The 25,649-nt window shown below is 36.4% G+C and overlaps 1 protein-coding gene across 3 annotated transcripts in view; it reads left to right on the plus strand.

Moving 5' to 3' along the window:
• Positions 1-25,649, plus strand: part of EPS15 (epidermal growth factor receptor pathway substrate 15) — a 209,658-nt gene that overhangs the window by 115,797 nt on the left and 68,212 nt on the right. For all 3 annotated transcript variants that reach the window (XM_037827251.1, XM_037827249.1, XM_037827250.1), the window contains exons 14-18: positions 11,653-11,814; positions 12,206-12,403; positions 16,775-16,978; positions 19,681-19,797; positions 20,039-20,129. In XM_037827251.1, the coding sequence (XP_037683179.1) occupies positions 11,653-11,814; positions 12,206-12,403; positions 16,775-16,978; positions 19,681-19,797; positions 20,039-20,129 (772 nt within the window). The remainder of the gene's footprint in view (positions 1-11,652; positions 11,815-12,205; positions 12,404-16,774; positions 16,979-19,680; positions 19,798-20,038; positions 20,130-25,649) is intronic.

Here is a 25,649-nt window from a genome sequence, read left to right on the forward strand (position 1 = left end):
GTTGTAATACATTGATTGTTTTTCTGATGTTGAACCATCCTTGCATGCCTGGAATGAACCCCACTTGGTCATGGTGTATGATTTTTTTAATGTGTCTTTGGATTCGATTTGCAAGTATTTTGTTGAGGATTTTTGCATCTATATTCATTAGGGAGATTGGCCGGTAGTTTTCCTTTTTTGTAGCATCTTTGCCTGGTTTTGGTATTAGATTGATGTTAGCTTCATAAAATGAGTTAGGTAGTGTTCCATTTTTTTCAATGTTTTGAAAGAGTTTGAGTAAGATTGGTGTCAGTTCTTTCTGGAAGGTTTGGTAGAATTCCCCTGTGAAGCCATCTGGCCCTGGGCATTTATTTGTGGGAAGATTTTTGATGACTGATTGGATCTCTTTGCTTGTGATGGGTTGGTTGAGGTCTTCTATTTCTTCTCTGGTCAGTCTAGGTTGTTCATATGTTTCCAGGAAATTGTCCATTTCTTCTACATTATCCAGTTTGTTGCCATACAGTTGTTCATAATATCCTCTTATAGTTTTTTTAATTTCTTCAGGATCTGCAGTTATGTCACCTTTTTCATTCATTATTTTGTTTATATGGGTCTTCTCTCTTTTTGATTTTGTCAGTCTAGCTAGGGGTTTGTCAATCTTGTTGATCTTCTCAAAGAACCAACTTTTGGTGATATTTATCCTTTCTATTGTTTTTTTGTTCTCTATGTCATTTATTTCTGCTTTAATCCTTGTTATTTCTTTTCTTCTACTTGGTTTAGGATTGGTTTGCTGTTCGTTTTCTAGCTTCTTCAGTTGATCCATTAGTTCTTTGATTTTGGCTCTTTCTTCCTTTTTAATATATGCGTTTAGTGCTATAAATTTCCCCCTTAGCACTGCTTTTGCTGCATCCCATAGGTTTTGGTATGTTGTGTTCTCATTTTCATTCGTCTCTATATATTTAGCAATTTCTCTTGCTATTTCTTCTTTAACCCACTGATTGTTTAGGAGTGTGTTGTTTAACCTCCAGGTATTTGTGAATTTTCTAAGTCTCTGATGGTTATTGACTTCTAATTGTATTCCATTGTGGTCAGAGAATGTGCTTTGAATAATTTCAATCTTTTTAAATTTATTGAGGCTTGTTTTATGTCCCAGCATATGATCTATTCTGGAGAAAGTTCCGTGAGCACTAGAAAAGTATGTGTATCCTGGTGACTTGGGATGTAATGTCCTGTATATGTCTGTTAAATCTAATTCATTTATCAGATTGTTTAGGTTTTCAGTTTCCTTATTGGTCTTCTGTCTGGTTGATCTATCTATAGGAGAGAGTGATGTGTTGAAGTCTCCCACAATTTTTGTGGAAACATCAATTGCTTCCTTCAGTTTTGCCAGTGTTTCTCTCATGTATTTTGTGGCACCTTGATTGGGTGCATAGACATTTACGATTGTTATTTCTTCTTGCTGAATTGCCCCTTTTATTAGTATGTAGTGGCCTTCTTTGTCTCTCAAAACATCCCTGCATTTGAAGTCTATTTTATCTGAGATTAATATTGCTACACCTGCTTTCTTTTGGCTGTAGCTTGCATGAAATATTTTTTTCCATCCTTTCACTTTCAGTTTCTTTGTGTCCCTGTGTCTAAGATGAGTCTCTTGTATGCAACAGATTGATGGTTCATTTTTTTTTGATGCATTCTGCGAATCTATATCTTTTAATTGGGGAGTTTAATCCATTTACATTCAACGTTATAACTGTGAAGGCATTTCTTGAATCAGCCATCTTATCCTTTGGTTTATGTTTGTCATATTTTTCCCCTCTGTCTATTAATATCCTTTATTGTACCCATACCGAATCTCTTTAGTACTGAACCTTTCTCCAAGTCTCTCTGTCCTTTCTTTGTTTCTCTGTCTGTAGGGCTCCCTTTAGCATCTCCAGTAAGGCAGGTCTCTTGTTAGCAAATTCTCTCAGCATTTGTTTGTCTGTGAAAAATTTAAGCTCTCCCTCAAATTTGAAGGAGAGCTTTGCTGGATAAAGTATTCTTGGCTGGAAATTTTTCTCACTCCGAATTTTAAATATATCGTGCCACTGCCTTCTCGCCTCCATGGTGGCTGCTGAGTAGTCACTACTGAGTCTTATGCTGTTTCCTTTGTATGTGGTGAATTGCTTTTCTCTTGCTGCTTTCAGAACTTGCTCCTTCTCTTCCGTGTTTGACAGTGTGATCAGTATACGTCTCGGAGTTGGTTTATTTGGATTTAGTCTATTTGGGGTTCGCTGAGCATTTATGATTTGTGTATTTATGTTGTTTAGAAGATTTGGGAAGTTTTCCCCAACAATTTCTTTGAATACTCTTCCTAGACCTTTACCCTTTTCTTCCCCTTCTGGGACACCAATGAGTCTTATATTTGGACGTTTCATATTATCTATCGTATCCCTGAGGTCCATTTCGATTTTTTCAGTTTTTTTCCCCATTCTTTCTTTTATGCTTTCATTTTCCATTCTGTCATCTTCGAGGTCACTGATTCGTTGTTCAACTTCCCCTAGTCTTGTACTATGAGTGTCCAGAATCTTTTTAATTTGGTCAACAGTTTCTTTAATTTCCATAAGATCATCCATTTTTTTATTTAGTCTTGCAATGTCTTCTTTATGCTCTTCTAGGGTCTTCTTGATTTCCTTTGTCTCCCGTACTATGGTCTCATTGTTCATCTTTAGTTCTTTGAGTAGCTGCTCTACGTGCTGTGTCTCTTCTGATCTTTTGATTTGGGTGCTTGGGCTTGGGTTATCCATATCGTCTGTTTTTTTCATATGCTTTATAATTTTCTGTTGTTTTTGGCCTCGTGGCATTTGCTGAACTTGATAGGGTTCTTTTAGGATTTGTAGACCAATTGAAGTCCTTGTCTCTAATTTATCAGATCTACAGCTTCGTGGAGTACACTTTCTCTAACTAACCAGCAGGTGGCGTCCACGAGCCACCTGTTCTCCACAAGCCAGTTGTCCCCTGCTTAGCCTTTTTGGTGAGTGGGGGAGTGAGTCTTGTGGGGTCCAATTGGTGTACCAAGCTTGCGTGTGTAGTTGGTGTTGCCTGCCCTGTATATGGGGCGTGTTTCTGGGCAGTCAGGGAGGGGGGGGTGGCTCTAACAATCAAATCTCCCTGGTGATCCTAGAGTTTTAAAGCTGCTGCAATAGTTTAATGCTTCAGTTCAGTCCTGCCACAGTTTGTCTCTGCCAATGACCCACAAGTCCTTGTTATTGGCGTATGGCTCCTGAGACTTGCAAGTGGGCCCCTCTTCCTGGCCGTGCACCCCGGTTCCTCTGTTGAGGGATGGCTGTGCTATGTCACAGGTGAGTGCCGTCCCCCCAGGGCAGTTCTGGGCTGCTGGGCTGTGTAGGGAGGCTCCCAGTCTGCTGAAATGATGGCTGAATGGGGCTTTGTTAATTCACACTGCTCTACCTTCCCAACTCTGGGACAATCAGCTGAGGTTGCAGGGAAGGCTAATGTCCACGCCCAGTTTTGTGGTGTGTGCCTGTTATTTGAAGCACTTCCGTCACACTGGGTTGTCTGGGGCAGTTCTGGGCTATGGGGCTGGCGATGGGCAGGAGTGTTTCCTGTCCACCAGGATGATGGCTGTGAGCGGACACCCCCCTTTTCTTGGGAAGTTGTGGTGTTTAGTGAATTTTCTCAGCCACTGGATTATTGCCTTTTGTCTCAGAGCTCTCCTAGTTCTGCTCTTGACTTGACCTGCCCAAATTGCAAGTCTTTGAAGCTTTCTGTATTGGGCTTCTTAGAGTAATTGTTTTAGAAAAAGAAAAAAGGATTAAAAAAAAAAAAAAAAAAAGGGGCCCTCCTTAGAAATCTAATGGGTTATTGAAATGCTAATAGACAAAGCAACCAGGGCCATTAAGGAAAGGTCCACAGGGCAGAGAGATCGGCTTTTCTTTGGGATTTGCATATGCGCCTCAGGGCCTGAGCTCGGGCCTGAGCTCTGCCCTTCCCCTTTCTATGTTCACCAGAACTCCAAAAATCTTCCGCTTTTATTTTGGAGTTTTTCGTGTTGTTTTTTTTCTATGCCTGTCTCCTCTCTGCTGGACTGGCTGTTCTCAGATTCTCTGGTGTCTGGTCTCCGTCTATCTATGGTTAGAGTTTGGATCAGCAGAATGAGTATCCGATAAGGGCTGCCACTGCAGTTCTCCCTTCTCCTTCCCGGAGCTGACAGCCCCTCCTCCCACGGGACTGAGCCTGGCAGGGAGGGGCGCTGGTCCCCTGGCCGCAAAAACTTACAGATTTCGCTGATCTCAGCAGTTCCACGTTTTCATGAGTGTTGTATGAAGTATGCCCAAAGTCAGATTGCTCTGTGGTGTCCAGTCCACGCAGTTCCTGGCTTTCTACCTACTTTCCTGGAGGAGCAACTAAAACATACAGCTCACCAGTCCGCCATCCTGCCCCACCTCCACTCCCATAGCTTTTTATGGAGTGTGTCATGATGGGAATGAGTTTGTCTTTTCAGTAACTTAGTCAGTTCTATAAAACAGGATGTTTTCCTTGAAAAAAATGTTTTAAATAACATTGATATTCCTTTCATTCCTGGAGGAGGAACTTAGATGTGGCTTTCTTCGGTATTTTTCTAATGGTAAACCATAGCACTTCGTTCCATTAGTCTTTTCATTTCATCCTTGACATTTTCAAATTGTTGGTGTTCCTTCTGTTGCTATTCGTGGCACAGTTAGGCATGGAGAATATGATCGGTGAAAACAGAGCAGAATTTAGGAAATGCATCTCTAAAATGACTTCAGTTCCTTAGTTGATCAAACATTTGACAGTGGAGAGGATTTTCCAAAGGGGCCACCTTAAGGTTAATAGAAAATTATCCTATTTAGTGGAAGGCATGGTTTGCTAGGAAAACCTGCCACTGCCCTAGCCAAGGGTGAAAAAATGTACGTCTTTTGTCTTCATTTAGTCTCAGGGTAACCAAATCTCTATCCAAATAAAAAAGCCAAGTGTATTTGGATGTTGATACTGAAGTGGAAATTGCCTCTCAATAGCCTTTCCCATAAGACCTGTAATTTTGTGTTACCTTGTGGATTTTTATCAGAACTAAGAAATGAGGAAAAGCAGTGAGATTGAGAAGTTGAAGTGAGTATGTCTACTTTTTGGAAGAGAAGGAGCAGGTTTGAGTAAATATTATATTGGTTTGTTTATCTCCTTCCCACTTGCATAAACTTGAGGTTGTCTGAGATTGTGTTAAAAGTGGCTTACCAAAGAGTACTTTTTTGTAACAATAGTTTGGTTTATTAGATGAAACCAGCATTGATATATTATTAGTAGTTCTTAGATTAAAATTCAATCACATGAGAATATTTTTATATTGGTATGAGATATGTGATGGCAAACCTGACATTTTCTGATTGTGTAAGTCATATGGGTTCATTGTAAATTTATAAAATACAGATAAGTATAAAAAGATAATAAAACCTTAGTCTCACATTCCAGGAAGAATCAGTTAACATTTTGTTGTATTTTCTGTGAATATACACAAATGGCGTTATATTTGTTTGTGATCGTACTGTACATTCTTTTATATTTAGCCTTTAAAACTGAGCATTATGTCCTAGATATTTTCTTATATTTTGTGACAAAATTTTAAGGTAAATATTATTTTATGTAAAAGGACTCACAATAAACATAGAGACGTTAAATTACATCTGGTTGTAAAAACTACATTTTATTAGAGATGTGAAATCCAAGATTTTTCCTTAAGGTCTTTTGGGAGGGTGGAAAGTAGGACAAGTATATTTGAGGGTGGAGAAAGGTAATAGATATTTTTTCTATTTCCACTCTTCAATTTACCTAATAAAAAGAAAAGAGAAAAAAATTCCCACAGATTAAAAAAAATTGTTTTTGCTATATATGAATTATTTAATTTTGAAAATAAAGTAGGGAATTCTCAATGGAATATATTCCCAAAGTAATAAAATTATTTTAGATTTGCAGATGGCATTCTTCTAAGATTTATTCCATTTTTTACCCCTCCGTAAGTCTTCAAAAATTTGAATCATCGTATTTTGTAAATGAATTACAAGAATTTTGCAGACCTCTGTAGTTTTTCAAGCTACTGTGTTAAAATGAAGCTGTTTTTCTGCCTTCCTGAATAGTAAGAATAGCACATAATATAATATATATATATAAGCCAAAAAACATAGGAAAGATGTATGCTGCTGTAAACATGCTATAGCAGTAAAGATTATTTCCATATAAAATGGAAATTTGAAATGTCAGATTAGCCTTGGTCTATAGACTGTAAAAATATTGAATGAGTATAGAAATTCAGGCATTTTAATTTTAAAAAGCCTTTATCATAGTTCAATTTGAGAACTATTAATGTTTAGCTATAGTTTTAAATGCATTATGGTAAAGGAACATCAAGTCTTTTCTTTCTGTCAGCCTCAGGCACATTTCTTGGTAGCTTTTCCCACATACTAGAATCCTTGTGATAGTTACAGTCATTGCTGAATTAATCCTCTGGAATCAGAGAAGGATGAGGCATGGGACTCTGTCCTTTAGCAGTTTATAATTTAGAGGCAAGTATGATACAAACTAGTAAGTGTTATAAAATTGAGAGGTAGGGGGAAGCTTTGGATGTGGGTTAGAGGAGATTACATTTAGCTGGGACTTGAATGAATAGTAGGTTTCCAGTGATGGTGTAGAAGGGCATTCAAGACAAAGGAAACCATCTAAGGAAAGGCACAAGGACATTGAAGTATTATATGGTTTGTTGAGGAATGAAAAGAGTCTTCTGAGGCTGAGGTACAGGTTCATATGAGGGAAAGAAGGTGGTAGAAGAGGAAGGATACTTGGGGCACAGATTTGAAGGTTCATTGTGTCTTGCCTCATGTTTTACTTTTATCCTGCAGGTGAGGGGGAACCATCAACTACTTTTAAAATAATGGAGTGATTAAAGATTACTCCTTTAGTCAAGTTGAACATTAGGAATAGGAAGAAACAAAGGTAGAAAAACCCTGTACAAGTCAAAAGAGGGACAATGAAAGCTGGAATAACTTGTAAAGATTTTTAAGGTAGAATCAGTAGGACTTGGTGATACATTAGATATGCCGACAGAGAGAGAAGGTCGAAGGTGAACCTGAAGTTTCTGGGTTTTATGGGTAGCATAAAAATTGAAGCCATTTTATTCATTCAGCCAGTATTTATTGAGAGGCAGTGTCAGGTGTTTAAGTCTATATTTCTGTATTTTAGAATAGGAATAAGGAAGAAATCAGCTAACAGTATAGGAAAGGTTAAAAATTTAGGCAGGCTGATGATAAATGATAAGTACAAGAGGAGCTCACCATTAAGAGTCTGTAATCACAAAGATTCGTGGAGTGTTAGCATTAGAAGAGTCTCATCATCATCTATAGTGTTGGTCCTACTAATGGAATTTTTTAAGAATGCAACATGCTAGTAGTTGCACTTTTAGACTAATCAGTTCGTTGAGAAAATATAAGATAAAAAGCAGTTAGCAAAAGCATTGTTCAGTATTTTATTTAATCACAGGAGTATCTACATATACTTAGAAAATAGTGGCACATGTGTGCAACATTTGTCTACTATAGCACAGTGATTAAGTGCTCAGACTTTGGAATCAGAACATACCTTAAATCCACCACAAGTTTCTTGCCTGTTTGTGCCTCAGTTTTCTTATCTGTGTAATGGAAATAATAATAGTACCTACTTCATAGATCTGTCATAAGGATTATAAATGAGTTAATGTATGTAAGGAACCTAAAATGATGTGTAGCATAGTGTAAGCACTCTTGAAGTTTTTGCTCTTATGATGATGAGGCTGTCTTGTGTAATCTGTGCAACAACAGAGGCCTTTTCTGATAAGTTTCCTTCTATTGTTCTTAGATTCTTTTTCTGAGGAAAGATTATTGGGACCTTTGAATAGTATGTTATTGGAAAGATACTTGTATTATTAGAAATTTGTTTTCATATGCCTCAGACTGATCAACCACTTCTCCTTTCTCTGTGGTTCCAAAAGACAGTTAAACCCTAATTCCCCAAGATATCCTTTATATGTAAAAAATTAATTTCTCTCCTGTGTTTGTAGAATGGTACTAGTAATGTACCACTCTTTGGAAAATTGAGAAAATAGTTATTCAGATGATTTTCTGTGATCTCCGAAGGTCTCCTTTGTATTATTATTATTATCTGTAGCCCTTATCACTAAGTGTAAGATTTGCCACATAGATGAAAAAATAAATATAGCATTTTCTAAACTCTTTGTCTTTGTTGTTTTGTTTTAAGAAATTTTCCCCTACCTGAAGATCTGTCTATATTTCCTTTTACACATTCTAAAGTTCTGTCTTTCACATTTAGGCCCATTCTATATCTGGAATTTATTTTTCTACTTTATTATTATTATTATTTGCCATATTAATATGCCCAGTACCATTTACTAAATAGTTTCTCTTTTTCCCAGTTGATTGTAATGCCATGTCTTCACATCAGTTTTTCTGTATATGCCTAGGTCTGTGTCTAAATTCTCTTTTTTATTCTTTTTGTCTATGCTTGCATAAGTACCACCTATCTTAATTATTTTAGCTTTCTAACAATTCATGATATCTAGTAGGGTAAGTTCTTCTACAATTTATAAAGTTGTTCTTTTGTCCTTTGCTCTTCCAATATGTTTAAGAATCAGCTTGTCAGTTTCCTTGAAAAACTCTGTAGGATTTTCATTGGAATATATAGATTAATTAAGAGAGAATTGACAAGTTTATGATTAATTTGTTCATTCATCACTCTCTGAATATTTATGGAGTGCCTCTTATGTACTGGAAATTGGGTATACAGCAGTGAATAAAACTTGCAAATATTTCTACACTCATGGCGCTTATGTTCCAGTGGAAGGAAATAGATAGTAAACAAGATAAATAAATTAATGTGCTATTATTCACAATAGCCTACTTCTGGAAACTCTCTAACTGTCCATCAACTTGTATGTCCATACAATAGAATACTACTTAGTAATAAAAAAAAAGAACCAACTACTTATATATATGCAACAACACAGATGAATCTCAAAACTATAATATTAGGTGAAAGAAGCCGGACACAATAGACTACATATTGCATGATTCTATTTATGTGAAATTTCTACAAAAGGCAAAACTATTAGCAATGTAAAGCAGATTATTGGTTGTTTGGGGTTTGAGATGGGAGTGGGCATTGACTACAAAAGAGTATGAGGGAACTTTGTGGGGTAATGAAAGTGTTTTAAAACTGGATAGTTGGATTGTGGTTATGGCTGCACAACTGCATAAATTTACTAAAACTTAATTGAATTGTATACTTACTGTGGGCAAATTTTATGGTATGTAAATTCAACCTCAGTAAAGCTGTGTACAATAATTATATGCCAACATTGATGAGTCTTGAAAACATGCTAAGGAAAAGAAGCTAGTCACAAAAGATCACATATTATGTGATTCTATTTATATGAAATGTCCAGAATAGGCAAATCCATAGAGATAGAAAATAGATTGATGATTGCCTAGGACTTAAGGTTTGGGGATAAACGAGGGAATGACTGCTAATGGGTACATGGTTTCTTTTGGGGAGATGAAAAATGTTCTAAAATTGATTGTGGTGATGGTTGCACAGCTCTGAGTATATAAAAACCATTGCATGGTACTCTTCTAATGTATAGTATGTGAATTATCTCAATACAGTGGTTACAAAAAGAAATAAAATTATACCCTCTATTTGAAGGGGAATCGGAGTGGGGTGGGGAAGTGGTAGAGGTAGTCAGGAAGGCCTCACTGAAAAGGTAACAGTTGAGCACAGACTTGAAGGAAGTGAAGGATGGAGCCATGTGGATACCTAGAGGAAGAACTTTCAGGAAGAGGGAATAAACAGTAAAAAATCCTGAGTAGGAGCATATGGTGCATGTTTGGTGAGCAGAAATGAGGATAGCGAGGCTGAAATAGAGTGACTAAAAGAGAGAGCACTTGGAAGTTATGTTGAGAAATGGGATTGGGGCCTTTAGTGGCCATTGTAAAGATGGTGGCTTTTACAGAAAGTGAGATGGAGAGTCAGTGCAAGGTTTTGAGTCCAGTGATGTGATCTTACATAGGTTTTTAACGGGCTGCAGTGCTGAAAATGGACTGAAAGGTAGGTAGCATAGGTGGAAGCAGGAAAACTAATTAAAAGGCAGCAGTTCAGAAGAGAGATAAGAATGATTTGGACCAGGGCTGAAATAGGGTGGTGATGAGAAGTGGACATTTTTTGAATACAGGCATACCTCAGAGATACTGTGAGTTTGGTGCCAGACCACCACAGTAAAGCGAATATCACAATAAAATGAGTCACATGAATTTTTAGGTTTCCCAGTGCATTATGGAAGTTGTGTTCAAACAACCAGATGTAGCCCCCTTCCCCTTAATGTCAGCACCCCTTTTCAATATGAACAAGTTAAGGTGGTTACTGTCTAGACACCCCTGAAGATCGAGAAAGTGATTAAACGAGAGGAAGGGGTAGCAACAGACAAGATGAGGTTTAACAAAAGATTACAAATACTGAATCTTTATATAAATTTTTTTTAGATGCTAGGGTATTAGAATAGCTAGAAGGAAAGAACTGAAATGGTGGAACTGTAACCCATAACCTTCTTTGAAATTTGGTTTATAGTTACTTGTTAAATTGTACTTTGATAGTTATCACCTTTCTGTATATATATTATATTTCCCAGTAAAGAAAGAACTGAAACTGTGGAACTCTAACCCATAACATTCTTTGAAATTACCTATGTAACTACTTGTTAAATTGTACTTTGAAAGTTATCACCTTTCTATATATATGTTTATATTTCACAATAAGGAAATAACTGAAATTCTGGAACTCTAACCCATAACATTCCTTGAAATTTGCTCTCTACTTGTTAAATCATACTTGGAAAGTTATCACTGTTATGTATATAAGTTAAATTTCACACTAAAAATGTATTTAATTGCATTTAGAATGTATTTAAATAAAAGTTATATTCACACTATACTGTATTCTAAGTGTGCAGTAGCATTATGTTTAAAAAACAATGTACATAACTTAATTAAAATGTGACACAGATATGGAATGAGCACAGGCTATTGGAAAAAAATGGTGCCAATAGACTTGCTTAATGCAGGGCTGCCACAAATCTTCAATTTGTTAAAAAATGCAACATTTGTGAAGCACAATAAAGCAAAGAGCGATAAAACAAGGTATGCCTCTATATTTTGAACACAGAGGCAACAGGATTTGCCTGACAGATTAGAGGAGAGATGTGAGAAAAAGAGAGAAGTCAAAGAAGATGCTGTATTTTTTTAGCCAGAGGAATGGAGAGAGTAAACTTTGAGGGTGAAAGAGATTTGGAGGGAAATACTAGTAGTTCTGTTTTGGACATTAACTTAGAGAAACCCTTTAGACATCCAAAGACAGATTTGAGTAAGCAACCTGGGTATCTGAATCTGGAGTTCAGATAAAAGGTCCTCAAGTAAAGAGTATATTTAATGCTATGAGTTCTCTAATCCGTCAACACAGTATACTTAATGTGACAAGACTATTTTCTCTTTTTTTTTTTTATTGTTAACTTAAATCTCTCCTTCCCCTGCCCCCCAAAATGAGAAATATGTTAATTTTCTTATATTTTAGGATCTTCAAGATGAAGTTCAAAAGGAGAATACTAATCTGCAAAAGCTACAGGCCCAGAAACAGGAAGTACAGGAACTCCTTGATGGACTGGATGAGCAGAAAGCCCAGCTGGAGGAGCAACTCAAGGAAGTCAGAAAGAAATGTGCTGAGGAGGCCCAGCTGGTACAAAGTCTGGCTGTTCACTGCTGCTTGCATTTATACTTTACTTGCTTTCCTTAGGAGGAAAACCCCTGCTTTTGTTTTGTTTTGTTTTTATTATTAGGTAGCAAATTAGTTAGTAGTCGAGCACATGAGAGAGGTGGAACAAGGTTCATCCAGAAAGTATAGGCCCATTTTAGAGGAAATAGAAGGGTATTTAATGTGCTATTTTCCATATTTTAGTTGGAAGTTTGGTACCTATACCTTTAACTCCCCTCTATCCCTCTCACAATTGCCCTTTTCTACCAAAAACAAACATCAAAAACACCAAAATAGTAAACAAATAAAAGTATTGCATTTTAATGACATCTCTTCTTTCAATCCTCCTTTCTTCCTATTCATCTTTATATTATAGATCTCTTCTTTGAAAGCTGAACTAACTAGTCAAGAATCACAGATATCCACCTATGAAGAAGAACTAGCTAAAGCCAGGGAAGAGCTGAGCCGCCTACAGCAAGAAACAGCAGAATTAGAGGAGAGTGTGGAGTCAGGGAAAGCTCAGCTGGGACCTCTTCAGCAGCATCTGCAAGATTCACAACAGGAAATCAGCTCAGTAAGTCTTTGTGGATGCGAGAAATAAGTTTAAATGGGTTCTCATAATCCTTTTGGTCAGTAATACTTTCTCAACTTCTCCTTCTCCCTCTGCTTAGTTTGTTACTTATTTTCTAATAGTTCTCTGCAAATAGGCTTCTTGTCACCTGTCATAAGTTAAAACTGTTGTACTTCTTGAACATCCTATGATTATCATTGGAGTAGTGGTGAAGAGTGTGGGCTTTATAGTTAGATGGTCTAGGTTTACATGCTGGCTCTGCCACTGAACTAGCTGAATCACCTTAGTCTGAGATTTCTCATCTTTAAAATTGGAGAAATAATATCTCTACCTCTTAGGGATGCTATGAGGATTAAATGAGGCAAAGCACATGAGGCATTTTAGCACAGCATTTGGAACATAAATGCTTAAAAAGTTTTCCTTATTTTTAGAAATAACCCAATGTCTTCACTTTTATGATTCTAATTTTGAAATCCATTCTGCTCATTTGGAAACCTTTATTTTTTTAATTAGGAAGTTGTTCCTTATAGAGATGGATTTGCAGTGTTATGGTGTATCTTGTGTATAGATCCTTTGCTCTTTTATTTCTAGACTTCCCTAAATGGAGAATAATGTTTTATAGAATATTAGGTGAGATGGTTAGATAGGAGCATAGAGATCGTGTATCCATTATTGTCATTTTGAATTTGAACAAACTGAAGCTAGGAAGGTAAAGTAACTTGCTCATGCATATCCTTTAAAAGAGCTATAGTCTAGAATCTAGGTCTTGTAAAACCCAGTCCAATGTTCACAGTTAATTATTACACATAATTAAAGTCCTTCCCTTTACATGTTTTTTTCTGCACACCCATCCTTTGCCTCCCTTGTGTGGCAGATAAAAACCTCTCACCACCTATCTTGTAGAACATAGCTTAAGCTCTTATTTCTTAATGGCATTTTATTTCCATCATTCCTAAAAGATCCTTCGTGCCTGTTTGTAGTCAGTGCCTATTCCTACCCCTAGGTAACCAATAATCTGCTTTCTGTCTATAGATTTTGCCTTTTCTGGACATTACCTGTAGAAGGAATCACTCAATATGTTGTCTTTTGTGTGAATTCTTTCACTTAGCATAATGTATTTTGAAGTTCATCTTATGTTGCAGCATGTGTCAATATTATGTTCCATTTTATTACAGAATAGTATTTCATTATATGTAATAATACATTATGTTAAGGCTATCATGAATAATGCTGCTTTGAACATTCACATACGAGGCTTTGTTTGAACATATATTTTCATTTCTCTCAGGGTTGGAATAGTCAGTCATATTATAAAGTTATGTTTAACTTTTTTAAGAAACTGCCAAACTGTTTTCTGAAGTGGCGTCACCATTTTACAGCCCAACCAGCAATATATGAGGGCTCTGGTTTCTCCACACCCTCACCAACACTTTTATTGGTCTTTTTGATTATAGTCATTCTAGTAGGTATAAAGTGGAATCTCAATGTGGTTTAAATTTGCATTTCCCTAATGACTTAGGATATTTGAGCATCTTTTCATGTGCATGTTAGCCATTTATATGTCTTCTTTGGTAAGATGTCTATTCAGATCTATTGCCCTTTTTTAGTTGGGTTGTTTGTCTTATATTTGAATTACAAGAAATATAAGTCCTTTATCAGATATGACTTGCAGATATTTTCTCCCAGTTTGTAGCTTGTCTTTTCATTTTCTTTAACTTTTTTAAAAGAAGGCTTCTTTGAGAAGCATAAACCAATAAAGTAGAAAGGACTCTAATTTTTTATAAAGCAACATTGAGAAAAGAGAACTTGGCTTTTGAGCAAGAAAAATAGCCTCACCAAACTGTACTACCAAGAGTGCCAGCATTTATTTAGTATCTCTGGAAGAAATTATATCCTTGTGTCTGATCTCCAAACTTTAAGAATAAACATACCCATTTCTTACAGAGTTTGATTCAGTGGCTTATGTGTCCTTCCTACAGAAAGCATTGTATGCCCATGGGTCTATAAAAATGAAAGTCTGGAAGTAAGTTAGCCTGAGACTCTCATGGCTCTCTGTAATAAGCTATAACTTTTTATAAAAAAAGGTTAGCTAAGAATATCTTTCTGACTGACTGAATTTTCATCTTTACTTCTTACCTAGTTTTTATAGCAAGAATAAAGCAAAGAATCTCTGACCTTAACTCTGCTCATTGTACTTACACAATATAAGTATCTCTGGCATTCTAGTAATTTCACTTCTATTGCACAATTTGCAAAGAGCTTGTGTTAATTGCTTGATTTTTTTTTTTCTGAGTTCTCTAATTTTACACAGAAACTAAGAAGATCCTCTCCTTAGAAAGAACACAGGCTTACAGACAGGTGCATGAGAGGGTCAGATACAGGAAAGTCTAGTTTTGTTCAAGATTCTAATTGTCTCAGAAATATCCATAAGGGACCAACTGTCCTAGTTAGAGTTGTTTACTAGGCAGGTATTTCCACTTGCTCCTTCATCTGTATGATAGATGTTATTGCAGTGTTAAGGTTTTTAATTTTAAATTATAAGGTTACAGTGAGCCATGAAACTGATTTAATCTACATGATAATAAAAAGAATTTTTTAATGACATAGGAGAGAGTTAGTGTATTACCGGTAGTAAAGAGATAAGTATTACTTCATAAAACTTTTTCACCACTGTTTGTGTGCGTACATGCATACACATTATATGTATTTATCTACATTGTATATGTGTACAATATATTTCTTCTTTGAGTTAAAGTAAAAAAATATTTACAAGCCATTGCTCTTTAGCACTAGGAATATGCAGAGTATATGCATATACTCTGTGTTATAAATGTATAGTATTTTTGGATTGTTATGTTAAATCCTAAATACAATAAAATTTTGTAGATATATGCTTACTGATGTCCACTATTTAATTTATAAGTGTAATACTTATGTTCACTTATATTGAGCACTTATATCATTGTACTAGGCATTGGAGATACAATGTTGATAGCAAAAGGTGTGATCCCTGCTCTCAAAGAGTTCAAGGACTTTAACTTTTTAAAAATGGGGTGAATTAAGTGAAAAAGGAACAGGGAAATCTAGGTGCTGGAAAAAATTTAACTGCTCTGAGAGTGAGAAATGCAGCGTACTAGGTATTTTTATGCACATTGCCCATCATTTACGTAGACCTTTACATTTTGAAAAGTTTTTTCAAATATGTTGTCTCTTGATTCTCCCAACATTTCTCTGTGTGGACAGTTCTTACTCCCCTTATGGATTAAGATATGGAGCCCTGAAGAGGTTACTTGACTAAGAACAGCTAGCTAGAAAGTGATAGAACTAGATTTAAACCTGTCTCCTAATCCAATTTAGTGTTCTTTCCGCAGGATATGACCCTGAAAAGAATTACGGTAAATCACAGAATCCAGCTTCAGCAACTTAAAACCCTATGGAGAAAATAAGATTGGGAGACTAGAGCCTTGAATAAGCTTATAAAAGGTCAATAGGTAATTTTTATGTTTGCTAAAAACAAACAAACAAAAAAACACAGCATACTAAATAAATAAATCCCAGTGTACTTTAAAATATTTTACAAAAAATAGATACTATCTGGTAAAATTCCATGTCACTCCTTTTTTGCTAGAGACTTTTTTTAAAATTTGCCATCTCCTCAATTTCTTGGAGATATTTGTAAATTTGTTTTTCTTTATTATAGATAAGGATGTCTAGTCTCCGACATTTTTCTTTTTATATATCTTATAATTTATTGAATTCTGCATTCTGTGTCCCACTGTTGTCCCAGGAATATAAAATCACTTGCATGTTTGAGTTAAAAAAATATTTGAATGTCCTTTCTTTAACCTGCTTGGCCTAGCTTAGACTTAGATAATACTTCCTAGGGCTTTAGTCCATTAACAAATAATGCCGGTACATAGGACACTAGTTTGTTTTACCTCACCTTTACTTGCTCTTTCCCAATTAAGAGTATGAATGGCTCTAAAGCCTTGTGTGCATCTTCAGCTTTCTTTATCTCTCCTAAAGCGTTATCACAAAATCTTCTTCCCTTGCTCTGCCAATTTCCTGTCTTTTTGCAGTACTAATTCCCTGGCCTTTCTTTTCTAACGGACTGCCAATTTGCAGATATTTGAATCAGAATTCTTGGGGCTTTCAAAAGATACTCGAAAGCAAATCTGTGTAGACTAGAATTTCAGGAGAAGAACTTATTGAGAGTGATTATTAAAATCTTTTCTCTAAGTCAAGCTGTGTTCCCAGAGGTTTCTCCTTAAAGGAAGCAAGTTTATCTTAGATGAAGTCTAGGGGTAGCCATTTTTATGTTGCATGTTTTTCTAGTGATAAATTTTGTTTTCTGTTTCTACTTTGTGTTAACAGATGCAGGTGAAACTGATGGAAATGAAAGAGCTGGAAAACCATAATAATCAGTTAAATTGGTGCAGTAGCCCACACAGCATTCTTGTAAATGGCACTACAGATTATTGCAGCCTCAGCACTAGCAGCAGTGAAACAGCCAACCTTAATGAGCATGCTGAAGGCCAGAGCAATCTAGAGTCTGAACCCATACACCAGGAGTCTCCAGTGAGTCTAGTAGTTCCTTGAAAGTCAACTTTGGGGGAAAAAAATGGATTCAGATTGAAGTTTTGTTGGCATCATATCTAATATTAATATATGGCCTCACATGAGGACAATTGAGAGACAACTTTGTATTAGAGCCCAAGTGGGTACTAGTTTAACAATTCTACACTTTTAACTGGTGTAAAAATGTCATTTTAATGGATTTATTTTTAACAGTTATTTAGAGAGCACCAACTGTGCAGAGTTCTGTGTTTATGCGTGAGAGCTACAGAGAGACAAGACTTCAACTGTGCCCTCAAGCAGTGAGCAGTCTAGTACTGTAACATTGTATTAAAGGGCTGTGATAAAGAAAGAACAGGATAATTAGGTAGAACACCTTGAAGGGGGATCAGGGAAGATTTTTTAAGCTTTACAAGTAAGGTTTGACAAGTGAGAAGGGGTTAAACGAAGAAGGTGATACAATCTGACAGAAAAAAAACTATTATAAAGTACAAGATGAGAAAAAAAATGCACAAAGTCATGAGATGTTTCAAAGTGTATCTTGTGATTGTGGGAAGGCATTTGTAGATTAGGCTGTTTCTGTAGTAGGTATCTGCATCACCTCTGATACTTTATCAAAATACTGATATCTGTGTCTTTTCCCAAATTTGCTGAACTGGAGTTTCTGGGATGGAGCCAAATAACATATTTTAAAAACAGAGTCAATTCAACAAGAAGACATAATAATTATAAATATATATTCACCTAATAGCAGAGCCCCCAAATATGTGAAGCAGATATTGACAGATTTGAGGGAGAAATTTATGGTTTTACATTAATAGTAGGAGACTTAGATATACCATTTTTTAAATGGGTAGAACATTAGACAGAAGATTAGTAAAGAAATAGAAGATAAGAATGATACTGTAAACCAACTAGACCTAACAGATGTATACGGAACACTTCATTCAACAGCAGCAGAAGGCTTCTCTAGTACACATAGGTCATTCTCCAGGATAGACCAAATGTTAGGTCACAAAACAAATCTCAGTAAATTTGAAAACAGTGAAATCATAGAAGGTATCTTTTCTGACCAAAGTGAAATGAAACTAGAAATCAATAACAGAGGAAGAACTGGAAAATTTACAATATGTGGAAATTAAACAATATACTGTTTTAAAAAATTTTTTGCATACAACTTAAAATCTCCCCTTTTAACCACATTCAGAAATACAATTCAGTTCTGTTAATTACGTTCACAATGAGCAACACACTCTTAAACAACCAATGGGTCAAAAAGAAATCACAGGGGAAATTAGGAAATTTCTTGACAAAAATGAAAATGATAACACAACATACCAAAACTTGTGGAATGCAGCAAAGGCAGTGCTGAGAGGGAAATGTATAGCTCTAAATGCTTACATTAAAAAGGAAGGAAGAATGATTGTGATGATGAATGCACAGCTATGTGATGATACTGTGAGCCATTGGTTGTTTACCTTTGGATGGATTGTATGGTGTGTGAATATATCTTAATATAATTGCATTTAAGGAAAAAAAAGAAAAGAAAAAGATCTCAAATCAGAGGCCTAACCTCTTAAGAGTGAGGTGAAGAAGAGAATAAAAAAACAAGAGAATCAACAAAAGCAAAAGTTGGCTCTTTGAAAAGATCAGATTTAACAAACCTTTAGCTAGAACTGACAAGGAAAAAAGAGAAAATAACTACCTTAAGTCAGAAATGAAAGGGGGGGCATTACTACCAACCCCACAGAAATACAGAAATAAAAAGGATTATAAAAACAAATTCATTGGTTGATTGTCATGTGTCCCTGGTTTAAAATGACCACTTTTAGATCAGAAAGGGACAATTTAGGTAAGAAATTTCTGTTCATCTTGAAGCATTGGAATTTATTTCACTGCAACAAGTAATCATTGAAGAATTTAAGGAAGAAGTGGCGGGATTAAATTTACCTTTTAGAAAATGTGGAAAATACATTGGATAGCAGGACCAGCTACAGAAAGAGATGTTAAAAGACAGTTGGAGTAGGCTGTGTGAGAGTTGTTTTAGCCTAAATTTAAGCAGTAATGGAAGGGGTGATGAAAAGAATACAAGTTTGAAAGATACTAAGGTTTTAAAGCGGACTTAATTTTATTTCCACAGTGTAGTCTTTGGTTCATTATACATTATTCTTTCAAGCACAGAAGGCGAATTACTGGGCTGTTCTTCACAGCCATAGGGTGGTGTGAAATGAAGATGCCCCTGCCACTTTAGCATAAATTCCTACTGATCTAAATCCAGAAAGCAATGGGCAGCCACTGAAAGACTTAAAGAAGGGTCATGATCAGATTCACATTTTTATTTCTATTACTTTGGCATGTGAGAGGAGGATATATTAGAAGGGCTCATATTGAAGGTAGGAAGGCAGTTGGAAGGACCATAAATAATGATCCTGTAAATGGATGATAGTGGCAGTGAGGGTAGAGAGGAAGCATGTGAGAAAAAGAAAGTGTATCTGGGAGATGACCAGAAGGGAAGTGATTAAGGATGAACTGAAGGTTTCTGGCTTGAGTGACTGATGGTTGATGATACCATTTTCTTAAAGCTTATGGAAGTCATGCAATTAATATGTTCTTCTTGTCTTCTTCCTCTATTGAAATATTTTTTGGTTTTTCTTTGTCAAGTAGAAATGAATATTGTTTGTCCATGTAGCATTAATATTTTGTAGGCAAGAAGTAGTCCTGAAATACCACCTTCTGATATGATTGATGAAAAGGAAGTGATGACTGAAGCTGATAATGAAAACCTTTGTTCTGAATTTAATGATGACAAACATTCAAAAGAGGTAAAAATAATTTTATGTTTAAATGTTCTTATCACTGGTTTTCCTGGATGGGTTACACAGTTTTTTAAGCTAATGAAAGAGAAAAGTGTTTCAGGTATCCTTTTTGACCACAAAGATATTTGTTAAATTACCTTCAGTAGATTTTTCAAAGCATACATGTGATGTGAATTTATGTCATTTTATTTAACCTTTTAAAACTTCTTTGGTTCTTAAAAAAATTGTTTTAAAAATTATTTTATAGGAAGATCATTTTAATGTAGACTCAAGCTCACTGACAGATCCAGTTGCAGATACAAACTTGGATTTCTTTCAGTCTGATCCTTTTGTTGGCAGTAAGTACTTTTATTTCTATATTTTTGATTTAGCAAAATAGGCTTTTTAGTATAAAAACTGTGTAAGAATTAAGACTTTGGTTTTGAGAATCTGTTTGTTCTAACAGTAGTAGAGGGGAGAGTAAGTGTTTATATTCTCAGATTTGCTAGTACTTGTCTTCAGTACTAGCTGAGTACTGGGACTAAGCCTTTGATTTGTGTTAGGAGCCCCTTGATTGAGACTGTGTTTCTTGTTCAGGTCAGGAACCAAAGGAAAGACATGTTATGGATCAGGAGAGGAGATGGGCAACCTTGGGTCAAGCAATAATTGTTTATTAAAAGTACCAGTGCTGTACTTTTAAACAGTGGAAGTTGTAGAAGGGTTAGAAGCCTGATAACCCACCCTTAAGGTGCCTACAGTCTTATTGAAGAAACATAAATTTTAATAAATTAAAATACCTGATGTAAGTTATTTTAAATATTACTTCTGTCACACTTCTTTTGCATTTTATTTTATTTCCAAAATCACTCTGAGAAACTGTTAGGTAAACTTATATTACTTTTAATGATGGGAAACTGAGGCACACAGATAAAATGACCTGCTTACGATTCTGACAAAAATGAGCCCAAATATTAAAACTTTTTTTTTTGTCTGAGCAGCTTTATTGAGATGTAATTCATCTGTTTAATGTATACAGCCCAATGGTTTTTTCTTTTTTGTTGTTGTTGAGATTGTTCAGATACTATACAACTATCCAGAGATCCAAAGTGTACAATTACTTGCCCACGGCACCACCATACAGCTGTGCATCCATCAACACAATTATTTTTTTTTTCAATTTTTAGAACATTTTCACTACTCCAGAAAAGAAACAAAGACCAAAAGAAAGGAAACTCACATCCTCCCATACCCCTAACCATGACCTCCCCTCCATTATTGATTCATAGTTTTGGTATATTACGTTTGTTACTACTGATGAAAGAATGTTAAAATACTACTAAATGTAGTATATAGTTTGCAATAGGTGTATATTTTTTCCCTATATGCCTATTATTAACCTCTAGTTATAGTGAGATACATTTGTTCTAGTTCATGAGAGAGATTTCTAATATTTGTATAGTTAATCATGGACATTGTCCACCACAGGATTCACTGTTTTATACATTCCCATCTTTTAATCTCCAGCTTTCCTTCTGGTGACATGCGTGACTCTGAGCTTACCCTTTCCACCACCTTCACACACCCTTTAGAATAACTGTTAGTTATTCCCATTACATGCTACCATCACTCTTGTCCCTTTCCATATATTTAAATTCACCCTAGTTGAACATTCTGCTCATAATAAGCAACCACTCCCCATTCTTTAGCCTCATTCTATATCCTGGTAACTTACATTTCATGTCTATGAGTTTACATATTATAATTAGTTCATATCAGTGAGACCCTGCAATATTTGCCTTTATGTATCTGTCTTATTTCACTGAATATAATGCCCTCAAGGTTTCTTCATCAACCCGTTTCTTTTAAGATGATTTTCTTCAAACACTATACATTCTGTCCTAAGTAAATAATCATTGGTTCCCCATATAGTCACATATTTATGTACTGAGCACCATTGCCACTCTGTATATAAGGACATTTCTTCCACAAAGATGGAGGAGGAGTCAAAGAAGGCACAGAGGCAAAAGAAAAAGGCAAGAGAAAGAGAGAAAAACAAACAAAAAAACTCGATAGCTGGAAGGTGACAAAACGAAAGATAGCATTAACCTAAAGTAGAATAAAGAGTCAGACAGCATCACCAATGCCAGGAGTCCCATACCCTTCCCCTCTTCTCCACCTGCCCCGCCATATGCATTTAGCTTTGGTATATTGCTTTTGTTACAATAAAGTAAGCATAATACAATGTTTCTAGCCTCTAGTTTGCTTTGATTATATTTTCCTCCCAGTCCCACCCTATTTTTAACACCTTGCAATGTTGACATTCATTTGTTTTACCTCATGTAAAAACATATTTGTACCTTTTATTACAATCATTGAGCACCCTAGGTTTCCCTGAGTTACACAGTCCCAGTCTTTATCATTCTTCTTTTGTTCTGGTGTCCCACATGATCCCAGCCTTCCTCTTTCAACCATATTCACAGTCATCTTTGTTCAGTGTACTTACATTGCTGTGCTACTGTCTCCCAAAATTGTTTTCCAAACCTCTCACTCCTGTCTTTTCCTTTCTGTCTGCAGTGCTTCCTTTAGTGTTTCCTGTAGAACAGGTTTCTTGTTCACAAACTCGGTCATTGTCTGTTTGTCAGAGAATATATTAAGCTTTCCCTCATATCTGAAGGATAGTTTTGCCGGATATAGGATTCTTGGTTGGTGGTTTTTCTCTTTCAGTATCTTAAATATATCACCCCACTTCCTTCTTGCCTCCATGGTTTCTATTGAGAAATCCACACATAGTTTTATCAAGCTTCCTTTGTATGTGATAGATCGTTTCTCTCTTGCTGCTTTCAGGATTCTCTCTTTATCTTTAATGTTTGATAATCTGATTATTAATTGTCTTGGCCTAGGCCTGTTCAGATCTATTCTGTTTGGGGTACGCTGTGCTTCTTGGAAACTTAATTTTATGTCTTTCATAAGAGATGGGAAATTTTCATTGATTATTTCCTCTATTATTGCTTCTGCCCCTTTTCCCTTTTCTTCTCCTTCTGGGACACCAATGACATGTAAATTCTTGCTTTTCGTTTTGTCTTTAAGTACCTGGAGATGTTGCTCGTATTTTTCCATTCTTTTCTCTGTCCGTTCTTTTATGTGTAGGCTTTCAGGTGCCTTGTTCTCCAGTTCCTGAGTGTTTTCTTCTGCCTATTGAGGTCTCCTGTTGTATGTTTCCAGTGTGTCTTTCATCTCTTGTGTTGTGCTTTTCATTTCAAAACCTAGATTCCGCCAGTTGGTTTTTTGAACTTTCACTTTCTACCTTATGTACATCCTGTGTTTTCATTATACGGTTCAGCTCTTTTGCCGTGTCTTCCCTAAACTTTTTGAATTGACTTATTATTAGTTGTTTCAATTCCTGCATCACAGTTGAAGTGAAAGTTTGTTTCCCTGACTGGGCCATAACCTCATTTTTCTTGGTGTAGATTGTAATTTTCTGTTGTCTAGGCATGGTTTCCTTGGTTACCCCAATTAGGCCTCCCCAGACCAGAAGGGGCTAAAGTCCCAGAAGGAAGAAATATTCAGTATCCGGTTTCCCTGAGGGTGTGTCTTAGAAAATTGGTACACCCTGTGATGCCTCCGGTCACTGTGCTTTTCTGCCCAGCAGGTGGCTCCTGTTAGCCTGTAATTCTTGACTGATGTAAGTTCTGAATGAAAGGCAGGTAGTAGAGCCGGGCCCCACCCCTTTCCTCTTAGAGAAGTTATTTGCCCTAGGGGGAGGTCATTAGCATTTCAGTGGTCTCTCTCTGCCTGTGCTATACCCTTGTCTGGGTCACAGAACTGGGAACTGAAAATGGCTGAGGCTTTATCCACTTAGTCGAAAAAGGAACAGAACTAGTCCATGGCAACCCTCCAGCTCTCCAAGGTCACTTGTCACCCAAAGCCTCTGTCTACTTGTTGGGAATTTGTACCCTGTAGTGAGCAGTTCACACTCGCTAATTAAAACCCCAGTTGGAGCTCAGCTGAGCTATATTTGCTTGCTGGGAGAAAGCTGCTCTCTGGCACCACGAGGCTTTGTAGCTCAGACTGTGGGGGAGGGGTCTCCCGTTTTGGATCCACGGTTTTTACTTACAGATTTTATGCTGTTATCTCGGACATTCCTCCCAATTCAGGTTGGTGTATGATGAGTGGACAGTCACATTTGTCCCCCTGCAGTTTTTCCGGATTATTTACTAGTTGTTTCTGTTTTTTTTAGTTGTTCCAAGGGGATTTAGCTTCCACTCCTCTCTATGCTGCCATCTTAGATGTCCAGTTTTTTTTCTTTTTTTTGAAAGGCATTCCAAAAATTTTTTGTTTTCTTAAATTAACATATATAGCAGTGGGAATTTTAGAGTCACAAACTACCAAACAAACAAAAAAAAAGAAATTTCAGTGGCAATCATGTAATGCCAGTGTTACCAAAAATGTACAAATCCCACTGAACTATTGACCATGATAATATATAAACACTTCAGGTAGCTGTTTACTGGCCCAGAGCAGCCCAAGGAGATGCAGAGCCCTCTTACCAAGAATTCAGAGCCAATTCAGTACCAGAGAAGGGTATGTGAAAAACACATAGTTGACAAGCATCAAATCTGGGAATATGCTGTGTTAGATGTAGGCCATACAGGGTCCCCTGCTTTATGATCAAATTAGCTTTTGCTGCTCAATTTGTGCTTAGATGGTAACATTAAACTTTGATTTTAGTAAAATTAAGTCTCCCTAGCCAGCTGATTATATAAGAAGTCCAGTTTTGGCAAGGAGCTCTTCCCTTGCATAAATCCAGGAAAGGATACCCTACCCCTCTGGCCAGTTATTTATTCTTCAGATACAGCTACCTACAATGTGATGTTTAAGGGGTCCTTTCCATGATACCAGGGGAGAAACTTACAGAAACAAAACAAAACAAAATTCCCAAGGGAATTAAAGAAAGCACCAACTGCATACTCTCTCCTCCTCCCCATTACCCCACCCTTCCCCAACCCTGGTAATGGGAGAAAAATATCACTGCCTAAAAGTTGGTCTTTTGCAGATCTTAATATACATGGTATTGATTATGAGATGGAATTCCAGCCTGGAGATTGAGCATTGTAGAGCTTCATGAAAATACTAAAAACCACTGGACTACTTAGGCCACACCAGAGCCTCGGATCTGCTGTTGCAGTTTTTCACGTTCCACTCTCTTAGCCTGGCAGGCAGGAATTAGCCATGGAGGAAGTATCATGTCCAGAGAATGGGATTGTGAACTTATCTCAGGTTGGCTCTATTGCTCACTCAAAAGACCCTTTTAGGCAAAATTGTGACAAAGTGCCATGATTTTACAGCTCAAGGAGCGCTGAGTTTTGGGATTCACAGCATGGATTTCTGAGTTCTTCAGGCTCCGAGTAAGGCAAATTCTATCTGTCTTTCTACTGTACCTCCCTCAGTTACCTGTCTTTCCACTGTACCTCCCTCAGTTGTAGCTCTGAGTAAGGTCAGTAAAAAAAAGTAGTTCAGTGGTTTTTAGTATATTCACGAAGCTCTACAACCATCACCACAATCTACTTTTTTACCAACCCAAAAAGAAACCCGGTACCCATTAGCAGTCATTTCTCATTCCTCCACCTTAGTCCTAGGAAACTACTAAATAATTTCCTGTCTCTACACATTTCCGTATTTATGAATTTATAAAATATGTGTCCTTTTATGCCTGGCTTCTTAGTATAGTATAGTCTAATATGCATCCTTAGTATACTATTAAGTATAGTTAGTATAATATTTTCAAGTTCCATCTGTGTTGTAGCGTATTTCCATATTTCATTCCTTTTTATTGCTGAATGATATTCCATTGTACGGTTATGCCATATTTTGTTTGTTCA

Source organism: Choloepus didactylus, chromosome 2, assembly GCF_015220235.1.
Source record: "Choloepus didactylus isolate mChoDid1 chromosome 2, mChoDid1.pri, whole genome shotgun sequence".
Taxonomy (NCBI): domain Eukaryota; kingdom Metazoa; phylum Chordata; class Mammalia; order Pilosa; family Megalonychidae; genus Choloepus; species Choloepus didactylus.